At 40.8% G+C, this 21,568-nt stretch overlaps 1 protein-coding gene across 3 annotated transcripts; it reads left to right on the forward strand.

Annotated features, from left to right (window-relative positions):
• Positions 1-328: 328 nt before the first annotated feature.
• On the forward strand, positions 329-18,996 carry LOC146575739 (zinc finger CCCH domain-containing protein 7B-like). Of its 3 annotated transcripts, XM_085270592.1 has the most exons (22): positions 433-573; positions 831-898; positions 1,019-1,055; positions 3,620-3,817; positions 5,220-5,378; positions 7,604-7,684; positions 7,813-7,855; positions 7,958-8,130; positions 9,469-10,063; positions 10,591-10,652; positions 10,744-10,837; positions 11,014-11,175; positions 12,196-12,410; positions 13,083-13,183; positions 13,326-13,507; positions 13,959-14,044; positions 14,381-14,541; positions 15,459-15,564; positions 16,928-17,036; positions 17,189-17,325; positions 17,447-17,616; positions 18,356-18,996. In XM_085270592.1, exons 2-22 carry the CDS (start codon positions 840-842, stop codon positions 18,534-18,536), a joined length of 3,111 nt encoding a protein of 1,036 aa, XP_085126718.1. In that variant the 5' UTR covers positions 433-573; positions 831-839; the 3' UTR covers positions 18,537-18,996. The 3 variants fall into 3 exon arrangements, with proteins under 3 accessions (XP_085126719.1, XP_085126717.1, XP_085126718.1); XM_085270591.1 differs by lacking the exon at positions 1,019-1,055 and having other exon boundaries at positions 333-573; XM_085270593.1 differs by lacking the exons at positions 1,019-1,055; positions 15,459-15,564; positions 16,928-17,036; ... (1 more) ...; positions 17,447-17,616; positions 18,356-18,996 and adding an exon at positions 14,822-15,450 and having other exon boundaries at positions 329-573.
• Positions 18,997-21,568: the final 2,572 nt, after the last annotated feature.

Below are 21,568 nucleotides of genomic sequence, written 5' to 3' on the forward strand. Positions count from 1 at the left end.
CATGGTCACATACAAAACTGAAACGAAAGAAAAAGCAGCCAAAGAAGACCTTTGAAAGACCCACAGAAAGCCCGGATACCTGGTGCTCAAGAGCACTTAAAAAATGAGAGGGTCCGACTGCTTGTGCAAAATCAAACGAAATCAAGGGTGGCTCAAAATTTTTGCACAGCACTGTATTTATCTACCAATTAATCGAGTTAATATTTTTGTAATGTAAACAGCACGGCACTGCTGTCTTCCTCGCAGGCCGCACTAAACAAACGCCGCCAGGTCTCCGAGGGTCACGATGACGACCTGAGCGCTGGTTGGCCGCGCGCTTGTGACGCATGGGCGCTTGTCGTGTCACGTGACTGCAGCCTGTAACGGGGAGGAGGTCTGCAGCTGTCTGGATGTACTCAGGCTGCAGAGAATCGAAACTTATCCGAGGAGAGGGAAGTGTCGGGCGGTTACAAACGAAACCTCCTCGGGGTTTGCTCCTGTCAAAGTCTCTCCGTCTTCGTCCGGAAACAGCATGGCACACGTTTAAACTTTGCTTCGGCTCAATGAACTTCCTGGCTTCCTCTTCTTCTACTGGTAGGTGTGTCCGATGCTGGCCCAGGCTGGTCTCACAAACGGCCTCGCGTGCTGGATGTTTGCGCCAGTGATAAACGGTGAATGAGGCTGAATGTGGGAGTGTTTATAGAGGCTTGCAGTTCTTTTCGACTACTTTCAAAGGAAGCGGGTGTATCGAAGAGTAGCTCTGATACACCCACTGTCACAGCCACTGTCACTGAAGTTGGTATTTCCTCCTAATCCCTCTCCGTTTGTCTGTGTGTCTCCTCCCACTCCAGTGGACAAGCATGGACCCTGGCCGAGAGAAACGCAAGGAGGAGATAAACAAAGCTCTGGCTTTTATACAGTAAGATCATTTTAATTTTTATCTGAGCGCACCCAGACAGAAAGTGAAACTGTCCCTGGGTTACTCACGCCTCACAGCCTAGCTGTGTCATTACGATTTTAACAAGTTCCTCTGCTCTAGGTCTTCCCTGGCCTATCCTGACCCCGACGGCTATCAGGTAGTGCTAATGCTGTTATGTGCTTTTGCTTTTTATGCCCTGTGCATAAAAAGGGCAGCTGGCCCTGTGCATGCTTTGGTGTGAAGCACTCTGTCCTTTTTGCTACCTTCCTTCTTTCTATTCCTGGCTCTATGTAAAATCAAGCGCCGGATAGCTTTCTTTTGACTCTTTATAATCTTCCCCCATTACTCAGTTCAGTCCATGTTTGCTCGCTATTAACGTTTATTGACCGTTGACTGTTGAAGAAACAAACCACATCCCCACTCTACACCTCCAGAACAATGCATAAACCCCACAGGGAAACCTGTAGACTCAGGGGTTCCAGCTTGAATACCATTAAACAGTGCACCTTTGTCTCTGTTACATCTCATGCAAGTGTCAGAAATCTAAAGGCAAAGTTGTGGAGTTCTGCTGTGTAACATCCTGTTTATAGTTGTGGGTTTCAGTTGAACCCAGTCCTCTTCATATAATAATTCTGCACTCAGAAAACAGAGTAATTTTCTATAAAACATGCAGCAGTATGTGATGAACCATTGGTAGTTAATCTTGGTTATGTGTAGGGCTGCTCGATTATGGCAAAAATGATAATCACGATTATTTTCACTGAAATTGAGATCACGATTATTTGATGATATTTATTTAACCCTTTAAGACCTACTATAGAACCAAGTCCACCAGAGCTTATATATATATATTTTTTTTACATGCTGTAGTGCCATTTGTGGGAGCATTTCAAGTTGCTATACATCAATACAACTGTTATAGCCCATATTTTAATAATATGTATGCATTAAGTCCATAGTAATTACATAAATTGCAAAAAAGTGCAATAAACTACAAAAAAAATTGAAAATCGCTTTTGTTTTGTTTACATATATTTCTACTTGGAGAAATTTAAGAGGTTTATCCCTCAAAACTTTAAATACAATAAAGTTGCAAAAAATAGTTTCCCACCACAAGAAATTTATTTTGAGTGTCTTCATAGTTTTATTTTGGAGATACAGCAATTTTTATATACTGCAGGAAAAACAAAAAACAATCCTATGATGCAAATTTGCAAAGAAAACAGCATGTGCATCATTTCACTGTGGGAAGTGTTACGAACAGCTGATAGGAACGGCAAAGCGTGTTTCTGGAATATTATGTTTTTGTTCCTGCAAGCGCTTTTTATGCAATTTTTGCAAAGCTATATGTGGAACGAAACCGTGACCGAGGACAAGCTGATGGCATCAGATGTAAGTACAACTCCTCCGGTTTCATATGCAAAACAAATTATTGCGCTAGCTTACACGGTTCAGGTGCTACAGGGATTTAACAATAGTTACGCAAAACGGAGCGTGCTGCTCTGACCGGCTTTAAAGGGTTAACAATGACTTTAAAAAAATAATATAAAATAGTGTGCAACACCACTGAAGTTTTTTTTTTTTTTAAACTCTCTTTTCAACCAACGGCAGTCACTCTCCAAATAACTTCTGCTTAGCTTTCCGAGCTTCCCTCGGGTCCTCTTAATCAGCGGTCTCCAACCTTTTTTGCGCCACGGACCGGTTTATGCCCGACAATATTTTCACGGACCGGCCTTTAAGGTGTCGCGGATAAATGAGGGAGGGGCTAATAATCGGCTCAGTCATTTTTAATGATCGTTGAAAGCCCAGATCGTAATCGTGATTAAAATTCGATTAATTGAGCAGCCCTAGTTATGTGCAGTCCTAAGTGCACAGCATGATTGTAGAACCACCTTTAGCAGCGATGACTTGGAGCTCTGGGTTTCTGTATGACTTTATCAGTTATGGAGGAATTTTGGCCCACTTTTCTTTACAACTTTGCTTCAGTCTGGTGATTCTGATCCTTCTGAACCATAGTTGTTCAACCTTTTTCTAATTGTACTGTCATGAACTTTAACATTTAAGGTGCGAACCGAGGCCTGTAGAGTCTGCGCTGCAACTCTTGGGGCTTTTGTATTTTCTCTGAGCATTGCACAATCTGACCTTGGGTTGAAGTTGTCGGGACTTCCACTCCTGAGAAGATTACTATTTATCTTAAAGCTTTCCTGCTTGTGAATGATCTTTCTCACTGCAAAGTGATGGACTTCAAAATGTTTGGAAAAGCATTTTGAAGTCCAATGATCCAGACCAGCAACCTGACAAAACTTCTGCTTTTATAGATTTGCTCACACTTGCTGAAAACCAGTTAATCAGCTACATTTGATTAGCAGCACCCAGATTGATTCCCGATGGGCCATTTTTGCACAGTGACTCCATAACTCTATGAAAAGTGAAATGTATTTTGGAGAAATGTCTCTACATATGAGAAAGAGTGATAATAAGTTATATATGATTTAACATAAACCAAATGAATTGTAAACACATTCAACATTTTCTAATGCAGTTTAAACTCCTGCTTAGAATAGTATTAAAATACTATACTAACCCCCTTAATGTAAATACGTGCATGTCAATATTAAGGTGGACCTTAAAAACATAATGTAACTTACAAGACGTTAGCGCAGGTCCGCATAGGTTAAAAAAAAAGCTTGTTATTCCTTTCTTTTCTTTTGCTCCTCACAGGACTTCCTGACCCAGTTAGTGTGCAACCTGCTCGATGAGGGCAACGCCTTCTTCAGGGATGGCCAGTGCGAGCAGGCTGTCAAAGAATTCAGCGAAGGCTTGAATGTGTCATGCTACGCTGAAACAGAGGAGATCAAGATCCCCGAAGCTTTGCTCGAGAGCCTGTATGTCAACCGGGCGGCTGCCTACCACAGTTTGGTGAGATAACGTTTGATCTTGTGTCTGTGCAGCGTTCTGGGTATAGGAATGAAGTGGGGCAGGTTAACGTCTCATGCTGTGAGATCTCACGATGAAGTTCTAGTATAGCAGCATGTGTAATACATATAAGGCTTATCTACCTCACTATGTAAGGGAGTGAGGGTTTTTTTTCTTTTTCTTTTCCATAGCTGAGACATTTTGAAACAAACGCTTGTGAGGAATTCTCCTCCACACCTAAATGTGCATGAGCCACATAAAAGTGGATCAACCTGAAATGATTGTTGATTGAACCTGAGCTTTTAATATCTATTGAGTGGTTAGTTGATAACATCTATATTTTCTACTTTAACAAAAACCAATTGTAAACATTCTTAAACATGAACTCCATGGCTCTTCCTCCACTGTGCTCCAGACTCACGTTCTCTGCTGGTGGCTGGATTGTCTTGAGTAGCTCCCCTATTCACAAGGTGTCACCACAGAAGATGGATTAGATTTCATGCTGGACGTCCTTCTCGACACAGCTTTTTTTGTTGGGTTTATGCCTCCTTCTGGTCTTTAACTGGAAGTCTTTCACACATTAGGTGAATGTGTTAACCAGGTTGGGATCATCAAACCGCATTTTGTTGATATTTTTTGAGGTATCAAAATTCATCATTAAGGGGACAACAGAGGTCTCCAAATGGTCCAAACACACAATAAAATTCATGCCCAGGCGGTTTCAGGCTGTCCTGCTTGAATATGCTACTGTAGCGGCCCAGAGGTCTGTGACATGCGCGTGTCCACGAATATCCAGCCAAGCCCAGCAGTGTTTACCATTAATCAGCACAGATATTGCCAAATCTATGCATGTGTGATTACAAAGGCTAATAATAGATGATTTAGTTGATGTCTACTTTTGTGGAAATTATCCCTGTTTTTGGAAGAAAAAAATGCAAAAATCAAATGCTTGAGCAACACTGGAGCATGGAACATCTAATTTAATCTTTAACAAAGCCTACAGCGGTATTAAGAAGAAAAGGTAGAAATCCATTGTAGTGGCTATTCTTCCTGTAGCGCATAACTTGGATTTACCATTCTATATAACTGAGGCTATCCTGAACCTCCCACCCCTCACACTTGATTTATGAAACCACTTATAAAAACAGATCTGTTCTGATTTACTGCCTCTAATATGTAAACATCACTAAATCATTCAGATGTGTTTGTCTGCATTCAAGGCCGCAGAGCCTTTGACCTGCATACCAGTGAAGTGCTCCATAGCAGCTACACACAGTTTAAACCAAGAGACTGTGATTTCTTCACCTTGTAGAGTCTTACTTAAAGCTAGATGGGAAAAGGAAGTAAAGAATTGATGGTATATTACTTTGATTTCTTTTGTGTGTTTCTCTCATGTTTTCCACAGGGGGAGTATGAACAAGGTGTGCTGGACTGCAACAGTGCTCTGGAGGTGTGCAAAGACAGCCGCAGAGCGCTGTACAAGAAGGCCCTTTGTTTGAAGGGGCTTGGAAAGTATAAGGAGGCCTACGATTGCAGCGCCAGCTATCTGCTCATTAACCCTCAGGTGAAGGATGGACAGAAATGGGAGAGTTTATGCTGATAGTCTTATATTGGAAGCAGTCAGATAAATCAAACTTTATTAAACTCATTCTTTTTGCTTCCTCCACTTCTGTACCATTGATTCATTAATGTTGAATTCTCTGGCAGCTGCTCTATTCCCATGTTGTTGCAGTATATTAATGACTAACCTCGTATTGTGGATGGATTATCTCAGTTGTTCTCCTGACTGAAGATTGGTCCTTTTACAGCATCCTGCCATGCGATTGCATTTGTCTCTAACCATGAGGAACCTTAACGTTAACTTTTATAAGTGGAAAAGTGTTAGTGTTCGTCCTCCAGCTTCACTGTTTATGTTATGCTAACATAGCTGTGTCGCTAGCGATCACGTAGCACATCATTATATACCAGCTAGCCCAACTTCAGTAACCCTACAAACGTCACTGCTGTTTAGTTTCCTGTCTTCATTTATGTTGGAAGTGATAGCAGAGCTGTACGTTTGATTTTTTTCAGAAATCTCTCCGTCAGAACATGCAATATCATGTTTAGGTAACTAGCGAAACTAGCAAGCTAACTTCCGCTAGCTTCCTGCTAACTTCTAACTCTGTTAAATGTAATAAATTTTGTTTTCATGGATGCCTGGAAGTTAAACTTCATAGTTACACCTGGTAAAGCAGCAATGCTGATCGTTTTATTAAAGATGAAAGAATTTAGACAGTTTTTAACTCTCAGTGATGCTGCAGTGTTCGTTTGAACTGAGGCATACGGAGTTTAGGACCCAGATTACTCCCAGATTTAAGAGCATCTTAGTCCGACAATAACGATGGCCGCTTGCATGTTCTGCAAAAAAATGTGCTTTGTCGTGTATCTGACGGACAAACACCAAACCAGTTCCACATCACTGAAGTTGCACCATTTGTACAAACCAATTCTGGTTCATCTGTTTCACTCAACAATCGGCCATGTGCGTATGAAAACAAAGGCACTGCGCATGCGCGTTCTATTCATATTCTATCGCGATATTTCATTTTCCTATCGTTGCCTAACATTATACCGGTATTACCGTGAACGGTATAATATGGCCCAGCCCTAGTCTTATAAAAAGTTTTCAGTAAGAACTGTATATAAATCTGTTGGTTAAATCAGCAGCAGCACTGATTTGTAGAAGCAAGATACAGTACAGTGTAAACATCTTGAGCCACTCCTTATTACTGTTACGCCACTGAACACTGATCTATGAATCAGTCAAGCATAAGAAAGGCACTTAAGGTTCATCAAAGGATGAACCAGGGCTGTGTCTTTATATAACAAGAAACTTAGCAAATAATGTCTGTGAAGGTTCTCAGTCATCCAAGTCACACCAACTCTCTGCCATTTATAATCCAGTTTTGAGATCCCTTCCCAGACGCCTGGGATCTCCTGATCTCAGGAATTCGCATGAGAAGGTGGAGCCAGGTTTCACAATGAACTCACCCGAAACTCTGGCTGATTGGGACCCACACCCAGTTTCACACCTTGGCTCAGGCGATTAGAGGATCATCAGGGGGTCCTTTTGTCCCTCTGTGGGGGGATACTCCCACTAGGTTTATATCTGGGACTCTCCACCATTTGACCTTAGAACTGAAGAAGCTTCTCGGATGAGAGGTGAAACGTCTTCAAGTAACTTAAAGAAGTCCAGACGCTTTTCTTTGCAAGCTCCTTTGACCTTAGCAAATAATGAATTTTAAATAGTATCTTCAGACACTTTGTAACTACAGCCTGTCACAAAAACACATCCCCAATTCTTAGTGAAAATAAAATAACAACAAGGTGATTCCCAAATTTTGCTAATTAACAACTAGCAAAGACACAGGACCTGAGAGATGTCCCCAAGTCTTAGCCCTGTGACATACTGGTGTCCAGGATGTAAGTGGAAGAAAATTGCTGCATCTTTAAATCCCTGTTAATGTGTATGGAGGAGGTCAGGAGAGAGATTTCATCACATTCCTTTTTTCATTCATGTTTAGTAAAATTTAATCAGTTGTCTGCATTTCTATTCATTTAATTTTTATTTTAAAAAAAATGAAGGCATCCAATCGAAGGAATGCATTTTTTTCCATAACTGAAACGATGAATACTTTTTAACAAGATGAGATAAACTTATCTGTGTCTCAGTCTCGGTGTTGTTCATCGCATATATGTTAATTGTAGCTTGGAGCATATCAGTAAATCCATTCGTTTACCTGTTGGCAGGACCAACAGGTGAATGAGCTCGCACAGGAACTGGCAAACCATCTAGGACTGAAGATTCGAAAACCTTACGTCAGCGCAAAGGTGTGTAAATGTTTAAATCTGGTTCATTGTGGGTTGTAGGACTTTATCAGCCTTCAGCTTAGTCATAGTCAGACAGGACACAGTCATTTTATCAAAAATCTGACAGCGATTTATGTTCTTCTCTCCAGATGTCAGGCGGTAATGTAGAAAATGGTAATGGCGTTGCACCAGGTGGGAATTTTGACATTTGTGGCTCTGTTACTCTCTGTTCTTGATCATTTTGTACACAAACACAAGAATGGTCCAAGTAAATGCACTTCTGTTCCTTTTTAGTCAACTTCCCCAGCGTGCCTCAGTCCTCATTTCCTTCCACACCTACCAGCTGCAGCACACCTACTAACTCTGCAGTACCTGAAAGGTCGGGCACTATCGAGGACTCCGAGCTGATGGGAGATGACATAGACAGTCTGCTGGACTGTGTTTCTACTGAGCCGGAAACAGCTGAGGTAAACTCCAAGTGCTGTGTTTTTTTTCCTTTCAGAACAGCGGACTAACTTTTGTTGCTGATGATGGAAGATGATGTTTGAGTGATATAAGTGCTCAAATGTTTCATTTGAGTGAAAATCAGACACGGTTTACTTCTTGTTTTGAGCAGCTCACCCAACACAGGGAATTCTGTTTACCTTTTACCTCTTTCAAGGCAAAGTATGGTGAGTCCTTGATGAGGTCTGAGTGAAATGCAACAATACTTAGAAATTAAAGAAGAGTCTACTGAACACAGGCATATTTTTTTGTTTTGGAAGATTTAGTGTCAGTGGTTTTCTTACAGACACACAAAATATCAACAGATCTCCCTAACTTTTGTTATTTGTAGTTATTTATGTCAGTACTGTTTAAAAATAATCTTGTTTTATTGTCACAACAAAACATGGATTATTAGTTTATGCTCTGCTTGGATTGGCAGGTTGTTGAGGATGTGCCATTCCAAACTTATTGCCAATACATTTGGAAAGTTGCAGAGTGCCCTCTGGTGGACAACATTGGCAATTATAACATGTTCGAAAGGCGTTTCTCAGAATCTTGTTGGGGGGTTTGTAGGTGCTGATGCTGATATACCAGCAAAAAGCTCATTTTGTCCAATATATAATATATGTTTTTGTGAATATATCTGTTGGGCTGTAAGATATCTGCTAATGCTTGCAAGCCTCATCAATAAACTGCATGGGTGCAACTCCCAGTCACACATCTCCTAACTGGCTCTAAGTAACAGGTTACTAAAATAGTATAATTTCACTCAGCTAAACATCTTGGATAGTTTGTATCACGCAGTAGGATATATTTTTCAACAAATAATTCAATTTAAAATGCTCCAAAATGCATTAGAAGACACCAATCTGCTACAATCTCTGTGCCAGGATACCTGTCAATCAAAGCAACCCCCTTCTCTAACCTCCAGTATCTAGATGGGGAAGAAATTATATTTCAGGGGCAAGCAGGGCCACTTTATGCCTCCTTTTAAACACACCCCTGCTTGGAAGATTAGAAACAAGCTGTCAAAACAGTAGTAGTTGCTAACATAACTTGGGGACAGAAATGATGAAGTAAAACTAACAAGCTAATAGGCATCAAGGACTTTATAGAGTCAGGTGATTCCCCTTTGTGCATAGTGGTTTTATTGATCCATTACTTAGGCCAAAATATTGATTAATGCAGTATTGTATATGGGTTATTTACCAGCTGTGTCGGCCAGCATCCATTCCAACTTTCATGTTTAATTATCCAGTTGAGGCATTGTCATGTTTTGCTTATGTTTTTTTTTTACATCCTGCCTCCTTTCTTGACAGGACGTATTCTCAGTGCCCAGCGGGACATCCACTTGCACACAAAGAGGCCCATCTGTCCTGCCCGCACCGACACCCCAACTACCCCCGGCCTTTTTCAGCTCAGCCGTTAACCAACTCAACTCCTTGGACTCCTTTTCTGGTTCTGGGCTCGGCACCTCAGCTGCTACACTGGATATCCTAGACGACCTCTCGACCTCTGAAAAAGGTGGTGTTGCAGATGCTTCAAACTTACTACTGACCCCTACGAAGCTGGACGGTCTGGATGGTCTTGATTCCCTCGATTCTCTCGATGACGCCTTGGATAAGATGCCGAGGGCTGCTGCTGCTGAAGAAGTTATCGAGGCCAAAACAGAGCTGGATGTAGGAGAAAAGTCTCTTGATGAGCTGCTAGATGAACTAGATCCCTTAGAGACACTCTCTAATCCAAGCAGCCAGGGCGATCATGTCTCTAAAATTAGGAATAGATCCATGGACCGGCTTGACTCCCTTGATTCCTTGGACTCATTTTCCTCGATAGAGGGTGTTAGAGTAGTTTCGTCAGCAGTCTTACTCGGGGGGTCTGGCCTGGACTCGCTCTCCGATTTCAACTCAGCAGGTGACTATGATTTATATCTGGCTTATTATAAGGGATGCTTTTTTGCTCAAACATCCACCGATATACACCGATTTGTATGATTCACATGCCCATTTAAAGATATTCAGAAAGGCTGAAGAACAGTTATTATTTAGTAATAACTGAAGCAGTCTGACCATTCTCCCCAGGGATTAACGAAGCATTTTCTCCCAAAGAACTGTTGCTCGCCGGATGTTATCTCTTTCTCATACCACTCTCTGTAAACCTTACAGATGGTTGCATAGAAAAATCCCAGCAGATCGGCTGATTCTGAAACATTCAAACCTGCCACATTTAAATCCTAAAGCTGAGTTTGAACTTCAGCCATGTCTGTGAGCCTAAATGCATCAGGTTTCTGCCGTGTGATTATATGATAAATATTGACATTAGTGAGCAGCTGAACAGTTGTACCTAATGAAGTGGCCAGCTCCCCTTTAGCGTCTGAGGTTGGTGCTTCAGCCCTTTTACCTCATGCAGTTCATAATTTATGTTCTCTCCTTGCTCCTCAGGTATCTCAGGCTCTCATAGTATTGCGGCTCCAGTAATGCGATCTCCAAAAAATCATTACAAAGTAAGACTGATGATCAGGCTTGTGTTACGTTTTCTTTCCTTGTATCTTCCTTAGCATTAACTGATGTCTTATTCTTACCTTGGAAACAAAGGCGAAGGAAAACCAAAGGCCGGGTGCAGTGTATAACCCTCTGTCCTCCACCCATGAGTTCCTGCAGGCCTGCTCTGCTTGCTACCCTCGAGAAGGTATGGTAGGATTTGAGTGACATCAAAATGGTCCTGCTGCTTATCAGCTGGTGATGGTTTTACAGTGTGGGAAGTTTGATGCCCTGCTGTTCTCAGTGGAACTTTAAAAGAACTTGTTTTCCTCTTTAATGTTTGATCAATATGTATTGTGTATTTGTGCACTAATTCCTTCACAGGTGTAGGGATATATACTTACGTTCACAAGCCAGACCTGGTCCACAACTGTAAGAGAGACATTCTGCTATGCAGACTAAAAGCCGACCCCCCTTTAGACTGGACCAGAGTGCGACCGCTGCCCATACTGAAGGCCTTTGGTGGGCGATTTCTACTTTGCAAAGGTAAGGAGCTCAAGATCAAGGTCACGAGTCTCTTCTATTTTTCATAGTTATTTACTTATTATTGCAGATAAATATGTCTTTAATGGTAAAGTCTGAAAATGGTGACAATCATACATTTATAAGTTGTTGCCAGATAATCAACAATAAGGGACTAGTTTCCCACTTTTTCATTCATCAAGTTTAATTTCTTTTATGATTAAAAAATACAATTAATAAAATTTTATTATACCAATTCCCTTAATTGTCTGACCAGTCTATTGGAAGAGAGAAGAATATTTTAATACACATTTTATGTATTTATTTATCTTTATTTAACCAGGAAAATATGACTGTTGACTTTCAAAATTTCTGACCTGTCCTGTTCTGGCCAAGACTTGTATAAACTAGTAACACACATACAAATACACACAGAAAAACCCCACACAAGCCACATAACATACAGTTGATTTGAAAAATGTCTAAAAACATCAAAAATTTATAAACTTCATTGTGAGTAAAGCCTGAAACATCAATAAGATTATTTTTCCTGTGCCAGAAACAAACAAGGGTGGTAATATTCAGGCAGAACATTTTCAGTAACTACATCCAAGTCATCTAAATTCCTTCAGTCAGACCAGTTCCTGAAGTTCAAGAGCAGCTGACTCATCACCATGTCTTTCCAAATATACGGGAATAGATTAGAGCTTACAGTCGTTTTAGTTTTCAAAGTCACCCCAGAGCACAGTTGGTTCTTCCAGAGATATTTTAAGGACTCAGTGTTTCTTGTTTCCATATTCCCTAACCAGGTGAGCATGTTTTGAAAACATTGAAAAATGTGATAAATTTGGGGAAAATTGTTCAGATTTTCTGTTAATTTGCTGCAGAGAGTTGAGAATGAGCCAGCTGTGGATTGCACACGAATACTGTGTGTGTGCCTGTTACTACACTTCAAATTTCTGTGCAGTGAAAGAAGGAAGGCAGTAAAACTCGCATACTTAGTGCGCTTATGTGAATGAAATGTGTGTTTTCTTATATTTCCAGAGTTGCTGAAGTCTGGAGAGCTGGGTGTGTGTAAGTATGGAGAGAAATGCACGTTTGCCTACAACCAGATGGAGATCGATGTTTGGACAGAGGAGAAGAAAGGGAGGCTGGACAGAACCCGACTGTTTGGCACAAAAGCTTTTAAACTGGACCCCGTGAGCAGCATCATATGCCTCCTACAGGAAAACAAAGGCACGTTCATGTTCCTCTGTCAGGTTAGTGCACGTGAGCTGTGTTTATTTGAAATCTCTGTTTTTCTCTTTGATAATGGAGCAGGGGTATAAAAGCTCTTTAACCTGATCGGATTAATGTTAAAGATTTACATGATGCACGCTGGAGTTTCTCCATTTGTTTTGTGTTTAAATGTTTAATCTGGAAACTTCAAAAGTACCACTTTCCATTTGTTCTTTTGAACTATGAGAGTTGAAAATGTGTGGCTACTAACCAATTTAAATGAACTATGGTACCCATTCTTCCAAGAGTGTTCAAATATTCAACCAGAATTATGCCAGAAGTTTGTTGATTGCTATCAAAAGTGTTGGCTGAGGTGCATCTTACTAAGGGACATTTAAACACAGATATCAGTGGTAATAATTTATATAACCACTTATAATTTGTATAATGTTAAACCTGTGTGAATTTGAAAAAAGGGGAGTTCAAAGACAATGCAGTTAAATCCAACGATAAGTGGATGTAAACTGCTGACTGTATGTTAGCCAATGCACACTATGTTTGTAATATTTGTGTCTGGATGTAGCACGCTTCCATCACGACAAATGTTCATTTCATTTCTAAGATGATCTTCTCCATCTTTCTCCCTTTGTTTCCGTCACCGGTCTCTCTTCCTTTCCTTTCAAAATCTTCGTCTTCCTGCCGTGTCTCTCCAGGCGTGCTATGACAGTAAACCGAGAATAATCAGTAAGCGCTTCCAAGACGATCAGACCATCTGCTCTAACTTGGATGTTCGCCACAACTTTGATGCTAATAAGTGAGTGTGCTTACAACATACGGGTCATTACAAGTCCTTGTTCTCTCACCCACTCTCACTTCTAATCCTGCACCAACTCTTTGCTCCGTGTGCCTTCTCATCTGTCTCCATCACGCTTTCTTTTTCCCTCTGTGCCCATCAGGTGCTTGGCTTTCGTGGTGAGGACCCACAATGTGATTTACAAGAAGGTTCGCCCGTTGAGCATCCTGTGTCACATGGATCTGTGCAACCAAGCCATCCGGTACGGCTGTGTCAGAGAGGACAACTGCCACTACGCCCACTCTGTTATCGAGCTCAAAACCTGGAAGGTGCAGAGAGAAACAGGTGCCTGACAAATACTTTGCTTTACTGTTGTCATAGTACTGTTAATTACTGAGATCAAACTTAGAACAACAGATTGAGAGCTTGTGTGCTGAAATGATCTGAACCAAACCTGTGCTTTATAATAATGTCACACTATTATGTTTTAGTAGTAAGTGTTTAATTCATCATTTATATAGCATCACTCCTCCTTAGTATGCCATTTACAGCAGTGATGTAGTAGCAGTGTGAAAATTAAGTTGCACTGAAGAATTGTACTCAATGAAAATGATCTATACTATAAATAGAAATAATAAACAGTTAATTTCATTCATCGATGACAGAAAATCCATCGCGATCTGCCAGTATTTCCACTGTGGAAAACATTCACTGCCACAATATTCATTCAAAAAGTCCATCAAAGTGCACTGTTGTCCTGTAATCGTTCTCCTTCTTTATGCATTTTTATTTTCAGGTGTCAGCCCTGATGAGATTGTGAGAATATCCGCAAAGTATCATGACAAGCAGGAGCAAAACTCAAGCAAACAGAAAGGAAACAGAGTAAGAAGCATTGTGATGATCACTTTTATAGAAATAGTATTTTTCTTACTAACCCGTTCCAGTCTGGCTCTTCTTTAATGTTACTGTTATTACTGTAAATATGTGTTGGAGAGATGATGCTCTGTAAGGTGAATGTTTCATCTTGTCAACCATTCAGTAGATTTTGATATGAGGACGGTCATACTTATCATCAGTATGCTTGTAGTGGCCCGACAATGTGTGTGCGTTTGCGTTACTGCTGATACTAAATGCAGACTTCCATCCAGCAGCCTGTGACTTTATTTAACATTTCATCTGTGGACGAACGTCCCTTTTTTGTCATTTAAATTTAAACAGGTGCCTTTTGAAGGAGGTGGGAGCAAACCAGGAGGGGGAGGAGGTGCTGGGAAGAGTCTTAACATGCGGATGAAGTTTGCCTGCTGTCAGTGCTGGTTGGACGGCCTGATCAGTGAGCCAGACAAAGGCCTCAAGCACTGCGGTGCTAAAGCTAGACATGCGTGAGTAAAGTGAATACAGGTGCTCAGTTCCTGTACGAGTCTAGAGTTTTATTTTTAATATTTTATATTATGTCATATTAGGCGATCACTTCAGTGATTAAAACTTAATCATTGTCCAGTGCACCTCAACACAGCCAATTAAACTGTATTCAGACCTCCTGACCTTATGTGATTTTTCCCTCCAGGGTGTGTCTGGCAATGAATGAATGAATGAATGAATCACTGAAAGAGAAACACTTTTTGCACTGCAGCGACTTCTCTTGTATTTCAATTTTAACAGTAGAACCACCAGGGGGGGTCGCTTTGACCACGTCTTGCAACAACAGCATCAATAACAAGGAAGTCATTCAGCTCATTTTTCTCATATAAGAAATATTTAATTTTTTTTAAAGCATTTAAGGTTAAGTTTTAGGATTTTTATTCATTTTGCAGTGATTTTTAATATTTCATTTTAGATCATAAAGGTAAAATATATAGAGTTTGCTAATAAGCAGCACACATTTTAATAAATACATTATTTTAAAGTACAACAGTGAAAGTTTATCACACAGTCCATGTTTTCTTTTCTTTTTGTCCCACACGCGGCAAAATTCACCATATGAAGAAAAAAAACTATTAAAAAAGTCATAAATAAGAGATGTTGGACTTTTAATCTAACAGAGTTACATGAATTTTAAAATGCCGAGCAGTCAAAACACCCCGCTGGGCATTTTGTGTTGAAGAATTGTTTCACCAACCAATCGAATGATAATCCCTCAATGTCTGTCACTGCAATCAAACAGAAAGTGCTGTTTAACTGCAGATGCACTGCTCTTACAAAGGCACCTAAATGGACCCTTTACAGCTTTTCTCTTCCTCACCAGATAAATCCGCCAAAGCACGGAGCATATTTACAACGTTTTTGTCGTCACCTTCAGGTGGACTAAAGACAGGCGAGTGCTGCTGGTCAAGTCCCAAGAGAGAAGTAAATGGGTTCAGGTGCGACCACTGCCACACGCCAAGGATCTCCCTGCACAGTATTATGTAAGTCTGCACTTTAAAGCAGAAGGCATTTAAACCAAGGACTTGCATCATAGACATCATCCCTGCACTGATACAAATGAGGACTTCCCTCATCTTTGTTACATTATTTGGTGGCATTTGTAGCGTTCCAGTAGAGAAGTTGGATACTTTGTCTCACAAATGGCACTGTGCGTTGTTGGTTGAACAGTAATGTGTTCCCCCGTCACTGCTTAATTTCTTAAAATTTCACTTGTCAGCAGTGTTGGGGAGTAACGGAATACATGTACCGCCGTTACGTACTTAGAATACAAAATATGAGTAACTGTATTCCGTTACAGTTACCGTTTAAAAAGGTGGTATTCAGAATACAGTTACTTTGTTGAAATAAATGGATTACACTGCGGTACTTTCCTGTTTCATATTGTCGCGGGTCAGGACTGTTTGGGTTTTGTTTGACAGCTACGTTCTGTTGTTCCAGGCGGCAGCGCTACGGTTGCCATGGTTACAGGGTGACGCTCTCTCTCTCTGCGACTGTGTGTTTCCTGGGTGAGAGAGCGCCTTTTCGTCGTTGTTGTTGTTGTTGTGCTAAGCTAACAGGCAGAATGCTACAAGCATAGCTCTAAAGAATGTAGCATCATGGGCAGTGTAGTCCGTGCTGCAGGGAGAATGCACTGCCATACATGTTATGGGTCTGTGAGCGCGAGGAGGGAGAACAAGGGGAGTGGAAAGGTTGGAGTTGTCATCGAGGAAAAACGGGAGCTGGAAGCATGTAAATATAATAATAACCACTGCAGCCAAGAAGAGTGCCTGACGAGCCCAGTTGTAAGTAAGCTATTAAGACTCGACTGTACACCGTGTTCGTGTTTTCCTCCGAAAACAATAAGTTCCGTTGGAGCAGCCTTTCAACGCCTCTCTCTGTCTCTCGCAAGAAAAGTTGACCCACACAACAAAGTAAAGCTATTTTTACGGCTATGAGCCGACAGGGACCCCGCCGTATTAGTCAGAGGTCCCTTTACTACAGTTCGGAGTCGCGGACCTTCAGTAATAGTAATAAATCACACAGCAATAGTACATTCACGTTGTTGTAAAAAGCATGATAATATATTAAGTAATCCAAAGTATTCAGAATACGTTACTGTCATTGAGTAACGTAACGGAATACGTTACAGAATACATTTTGGGGCATGTATTCTGTATTCTGTAATGGAATACATTTTAAAAGTAATCTTCCCAACACTGCTTGTCAGTCATTATAAATTCTGATACCGATATATCAGCGAATAGCTATTATTGTCCGGGCAGGCTCTAGTGTTGATATTTCAAATGATGGGGAAGGGCGTCGTCTGCGATCGGTGTTTAACAGCGTGATGCTTTCTCCTGACAGATGTGTGCACAGATTTTGGAGAAGAGGAAATGTAGCTACTCTGGGGTCTGCACCTTTGCTCACAGCCCAGAGGAGAAGGACATGTGGATGTATATGAAAAATAATGACTGTAAGTTACTAAAAGCAGCCAACGCTATTTGGTTTGATTGGAAAAATAAAGGAAGCACTTCTTATCTGCATGAGGAGGGAAGTGCAGTTTGTACGAGAAGAGGTCCACTCACTGAATGTCCTCTCAGTGATCTGATGTTTGTGTGCCTGTAGTGAAAGACATGCAGCAGATGTATGACATGTGGCTGGAATTAAGCGGTTATAATCGTCAAGCAGATGGATCCACGGTCAACCAGCCCAGCCCTGAGGAAAAATACATCACTATGCCCACTGATTATGCTGAGCCAATGGTGGGTTTCACTTTTCTCTCTTTGTTTCAACAAAGCAAAAGTCTGAAAATCTTAAAACTCCCATATTGTTCTTTCAGTTAGTAAGAAAAGATGAGAGTATTTCTTCCCGTCTTTATTTTAGAGTGGCTTTCACTGCCGCCTGTGTGGCAAACACAGTAACAGCGAGCGGCAGTGGCAGCAGCACATTTCCACCGAGAAGCACAAGGACAGAGTGTTCAGCTGCGAGGGAGAAGATGAAGCTCTGACGTGGAGCTACCGCTTCCCGGGTACACGCTTTGAACTGTGCTCCAAGTAAGAAATTTTCCTGGATCAGTTTGTACATGCAGACAATGAATAAAAGTGAGCTATTATGCTTTTTTTTTTTTTTATTTATTTATTTTTTTTATTTAATAAATGCAGAAATTAAGTCAGCATATGTACAAGTAATCAACTTGAGCCACTTCAGGCTTCAGTGTCTGTTTTAGTCCATTTTCTTTCCTACTCTTTGCTCTGATGAGGTCATAGAGAGGGGAAATCCCGAGTATGGTCATCTCAGGGACACATATGTGACTGTGACCACAGAGGCCCCACCCACTGTTTATGATGGACAGCCAATCAGAGAAAAAGCTGGCTTAAGTTGAGGATGAAAGGAGCTAAAACTGCTTGTTTCAGACAGAAGAAACTGACGGGCTGCACTAAGTCCACTGTGAACTGCAAATCATGCAAAACTACCTCAGTACAGTTTAAGAGTGAACATAAGTGAGAATAATAGATCCACTGTGTGAGGTGTAAATCACATGACCAGTTTGCAAAACCTGAGCTGTTGTAACAAACTGTGCAGCACAGGATATGAGGCGTTTGGGGACAGTACAGAGCTGTAGGTCACTTGTGTGCAGGAAGTATCCAGGTCCTAACATACAGAAGGACTCTCACACTTTATCATCCAGCAAAGATTAAGTTATAAAGTCTGCTGAGTGAGTGGACTAAATCGTATGGTAGTGTTTAGTTAAAGTAAAGCTCACAGCATAGTGTTTTATTTAATAACTGACAGGTTGGATGGCAGCTGTCCTGATGGTGCATGCTGTGACTACGCCCATAGCCCGGAGGAGCTCCAGGAGTGGATAGAGAGACGAGAGTTCTTACGACAAAAGCTGGCCAAAGCTAGGGAAGATATGCTCGTCATGCCTGATGAGGTCGACTTTGGAAAATACAACTTCCTGCTTCAGGACTAACAAGAATTTGACTTTGTGAGCCAATTTTGTAACTGCCAAACAGCATTTCAGTTTGTCAAGAGTTTTCAAATTAAAACCAACAGCAGCAGTTCACTCGAAGGCACATATATATTTAACAAACCTGAATTTAAAAAAGCGCATATTTTAATTTTCTTGTGACTTCACGGCGCTACATTCACAGCTCGTGTCTCTCCAGCCAAAACATTAACTGCACTGTGCTGTGAGCTTAAGGCTATGTGGTGCCACACTAAGAAAGAAAGAAAAAATGATCATCAGTGAAGATTTATAAAGGTTTCATATGCCATACCTGCAGCCTTCCTCGTGCCTTTGTTGTTTTACCTTCTGTTTGTGTTTTGCTCAATCAGGGAATGTTACTGAAGTGTGCCTTCATTGTGCAGTTCATTAAGAAAGGAGGTTTTCAAAACTTTCATTGTGCAATAAAATGTCCCCTATATGGCAAGCTGGCTTGTACTTCTGATTTGTACTCGTGCAAAGACAGCAGAGGTCCAATTTTGTGTTCTGTTTAATACATTTGAACTAATTGAGTGGTAAGGGAGTACTTGACCCCAATGACTATCTCAACCACGAAAGAATATCATTCCTTTGCCTTGAGATTCTTGGGTTGTTTTTGTAGTGTGCTTTGGATCATTGTGCATTTGCACTGTGGAGAGCTCTCTGATCACTTTTGTAGCATTTGTCTGAATCTGGGCAGAGAGTGTAACTCTGTACACGTCACCATTCATCCTGCAGCTTCTATAAGCAGTCATAGTATCAGTGAACGCTAGTAAACCAGTTATAGTGCTATCTGTATAAAATATACTGCCAAAAGCATTCAGTCACCCATCCAAATCATTGAATTCAGGTGTTTAAATCAATTGTATGGCCACAGGTTTATAAATTTCGCCACCTATTCATGCAGACTGCATTTATGAAAGAATGGGTCATCCTCAGGGGCTCAGTGAGTTCCAGGGTGGTCCTGTCATAGGATGCTATCTGTGCAACAAGTCCAGTCGTGAAATGTCCTTGCTGCTAAATATTCCACAGTCAGCTGTTAGTGGTGTTATAACAAAGTGGAAACGACTGGAAATGACAGCAACTCTACTATGAAGTGGTAGGACATGTAAAATCACAGAGTGTGTTCCATGGATGCTGAGGCTTATAGAGCACAGACGTTGCCAATTTTCTGAAGAATCAACCGCTATAGTCCTCCAAACTTCATTTGACCTTTAGATTATGTCAAGAACAGTGCAGCCAGACCTTGATACAATGGGTTTTCATGACCAGGCAGCTGCGTCCAAGCTTTACATCACCAAACACAACAAACCGTCAGATTCAGTAGTATAAAGCACACACTGGACTCTAGAGCATAGACGATTCATGCTTATCCATATGGCAATCTGATGAATGATTCTGGATTTGGTGGATGTCAGGAGAACGGTACTTGTCTGGTTGCATTGTGCCAAGTCTAAAGTTTGGTAGAGGGGAGATTATAGAGCGAGTTTGGTGTGGAAGAAGTTGACTCTTCTGACCTCAACACAATCAAACACCTTTGGGATGAATTATAGCAGAGACTGAGAGGCAGACCTCATGGATGTACTTCTGGAAAAATGGTCAAAATTTCCCATAAACACTACTAAACCTGTGGAAAGTCTTCCCAGAAGAGCTGAAGCTGTTATAGCTGCAAAGGTGCAAAGGTATATGCACATGCCATAACATCCCGATCATGTTTGAAGGTAATGTGGTATTCTGTATCATTCTTGTACAAGTTCATCTTGTTTTCATCTGTTCATAGAATTTTCCAGAACTGTGAAGGCTCTTTTAGATGTTTTCTGCCAAAGTCTAATCTGTAACAAGTAGTTTTCACCTCATGATAAACTTTCTGTGTTTTTCATTCCTGAAAGCCTCTTTTGATTGTAAATTTGAACAATATGTCTGCCTCCTCATAAGTGTGCTGACTTGGTTAGATGTTGTGAAGTTGTTTTTGTTAACCATCGAAATAATTCTGCCCTCATGAACTTTAGCTACTTTAACATCTTCTGTGGTCTTTCAGACATTTTTACTTAGCTGGTCAGTGTATTTGTTCTTTTTAACAGTGCAACAGATTATTGATTTGGGGCTACTACTGATGTTTCTGCTGTGTATGTGATAGCTTTATTTTGATTTTTCAGCCAAATGAAAACCTCTTTCAGTTGAACTGCCCTTTATTTCGGTCTCGTATTTAGTTACCTATAAATGGAAATTCATCTCTTTATCTATACGCTTCATTTGTTGTGAAGTAAAAAGTAAAAGTCCTCAGCCGCCATGAAACTGATTGACAGCCTCAATATACAGGGAGTGCAGAATTATTAGGCAAGTTGTATTTTTGAGGAATAATTTTATTATTGAACAACAACCATGTTCTCAATGAACCCAAAAAACTCATTAATATCAAAGCTGAATGTTTTTGGAAGTAGTTTTTAGTTTGTTTTTAGTTTTAGCTATTTTAGGGGGATATCTGTGTGTGCAGGTGACTATTACTGTGCATAATTATTAGGCAACTTAACAAAAAACAAATATATACCCATTTCAATTATTTATTTTTACCAGTGAAACCAATATAACATCTCCACATTCACAAATATACATTTCTAACATTCAAAAACAAAACAAAAACAAATCAGCGACCAATATAGCCACCTTTCTTTGCAAGGACACTCAAAAGCCTGCCATCCATGGATTCTGTCAGTGTTTTGATCTGTTCACCATCAACATTGTGTGCAGCAGCAACCACAGCCTCCCAGACACTGTTCAGAGAGGTGTACTGTTTTCCCTCCTTGTAAATCTCACATTTGATGATGGACCACAGGTTCTCAATGGGGTTCAGATCAGGTGAACAAGGAGGCCATGTCATTAGTTTTTCTTCTTTTATACCCTTTCTTGCCAGCCACGCTGTGGAGTACTTGGACGCGTGTGATGGAGCATTGTCCTGCATGAAAATCATGTTTTTCTTGAAGGATGCAGACTTCTTCCTGTACCACTGCTTGAAGAAGGTG

This window comes from Mchenga conophoros, linkage group LG4 (genome assembly GCF_057382185.1).
Source record: "Mchenga conophoros isolate Kocher_MC1m ecotype Shallow Benthic linkage group LG4, M_conophoros_male_GT1.1, whole genome shotgun sequence".
NCBI classification, from domain to species: Eukaryota; Metazoa; Chordata; class Actinopteri; order Cichliformes; family Cichlidae; genus Mchenga; species Mchenga conophoros.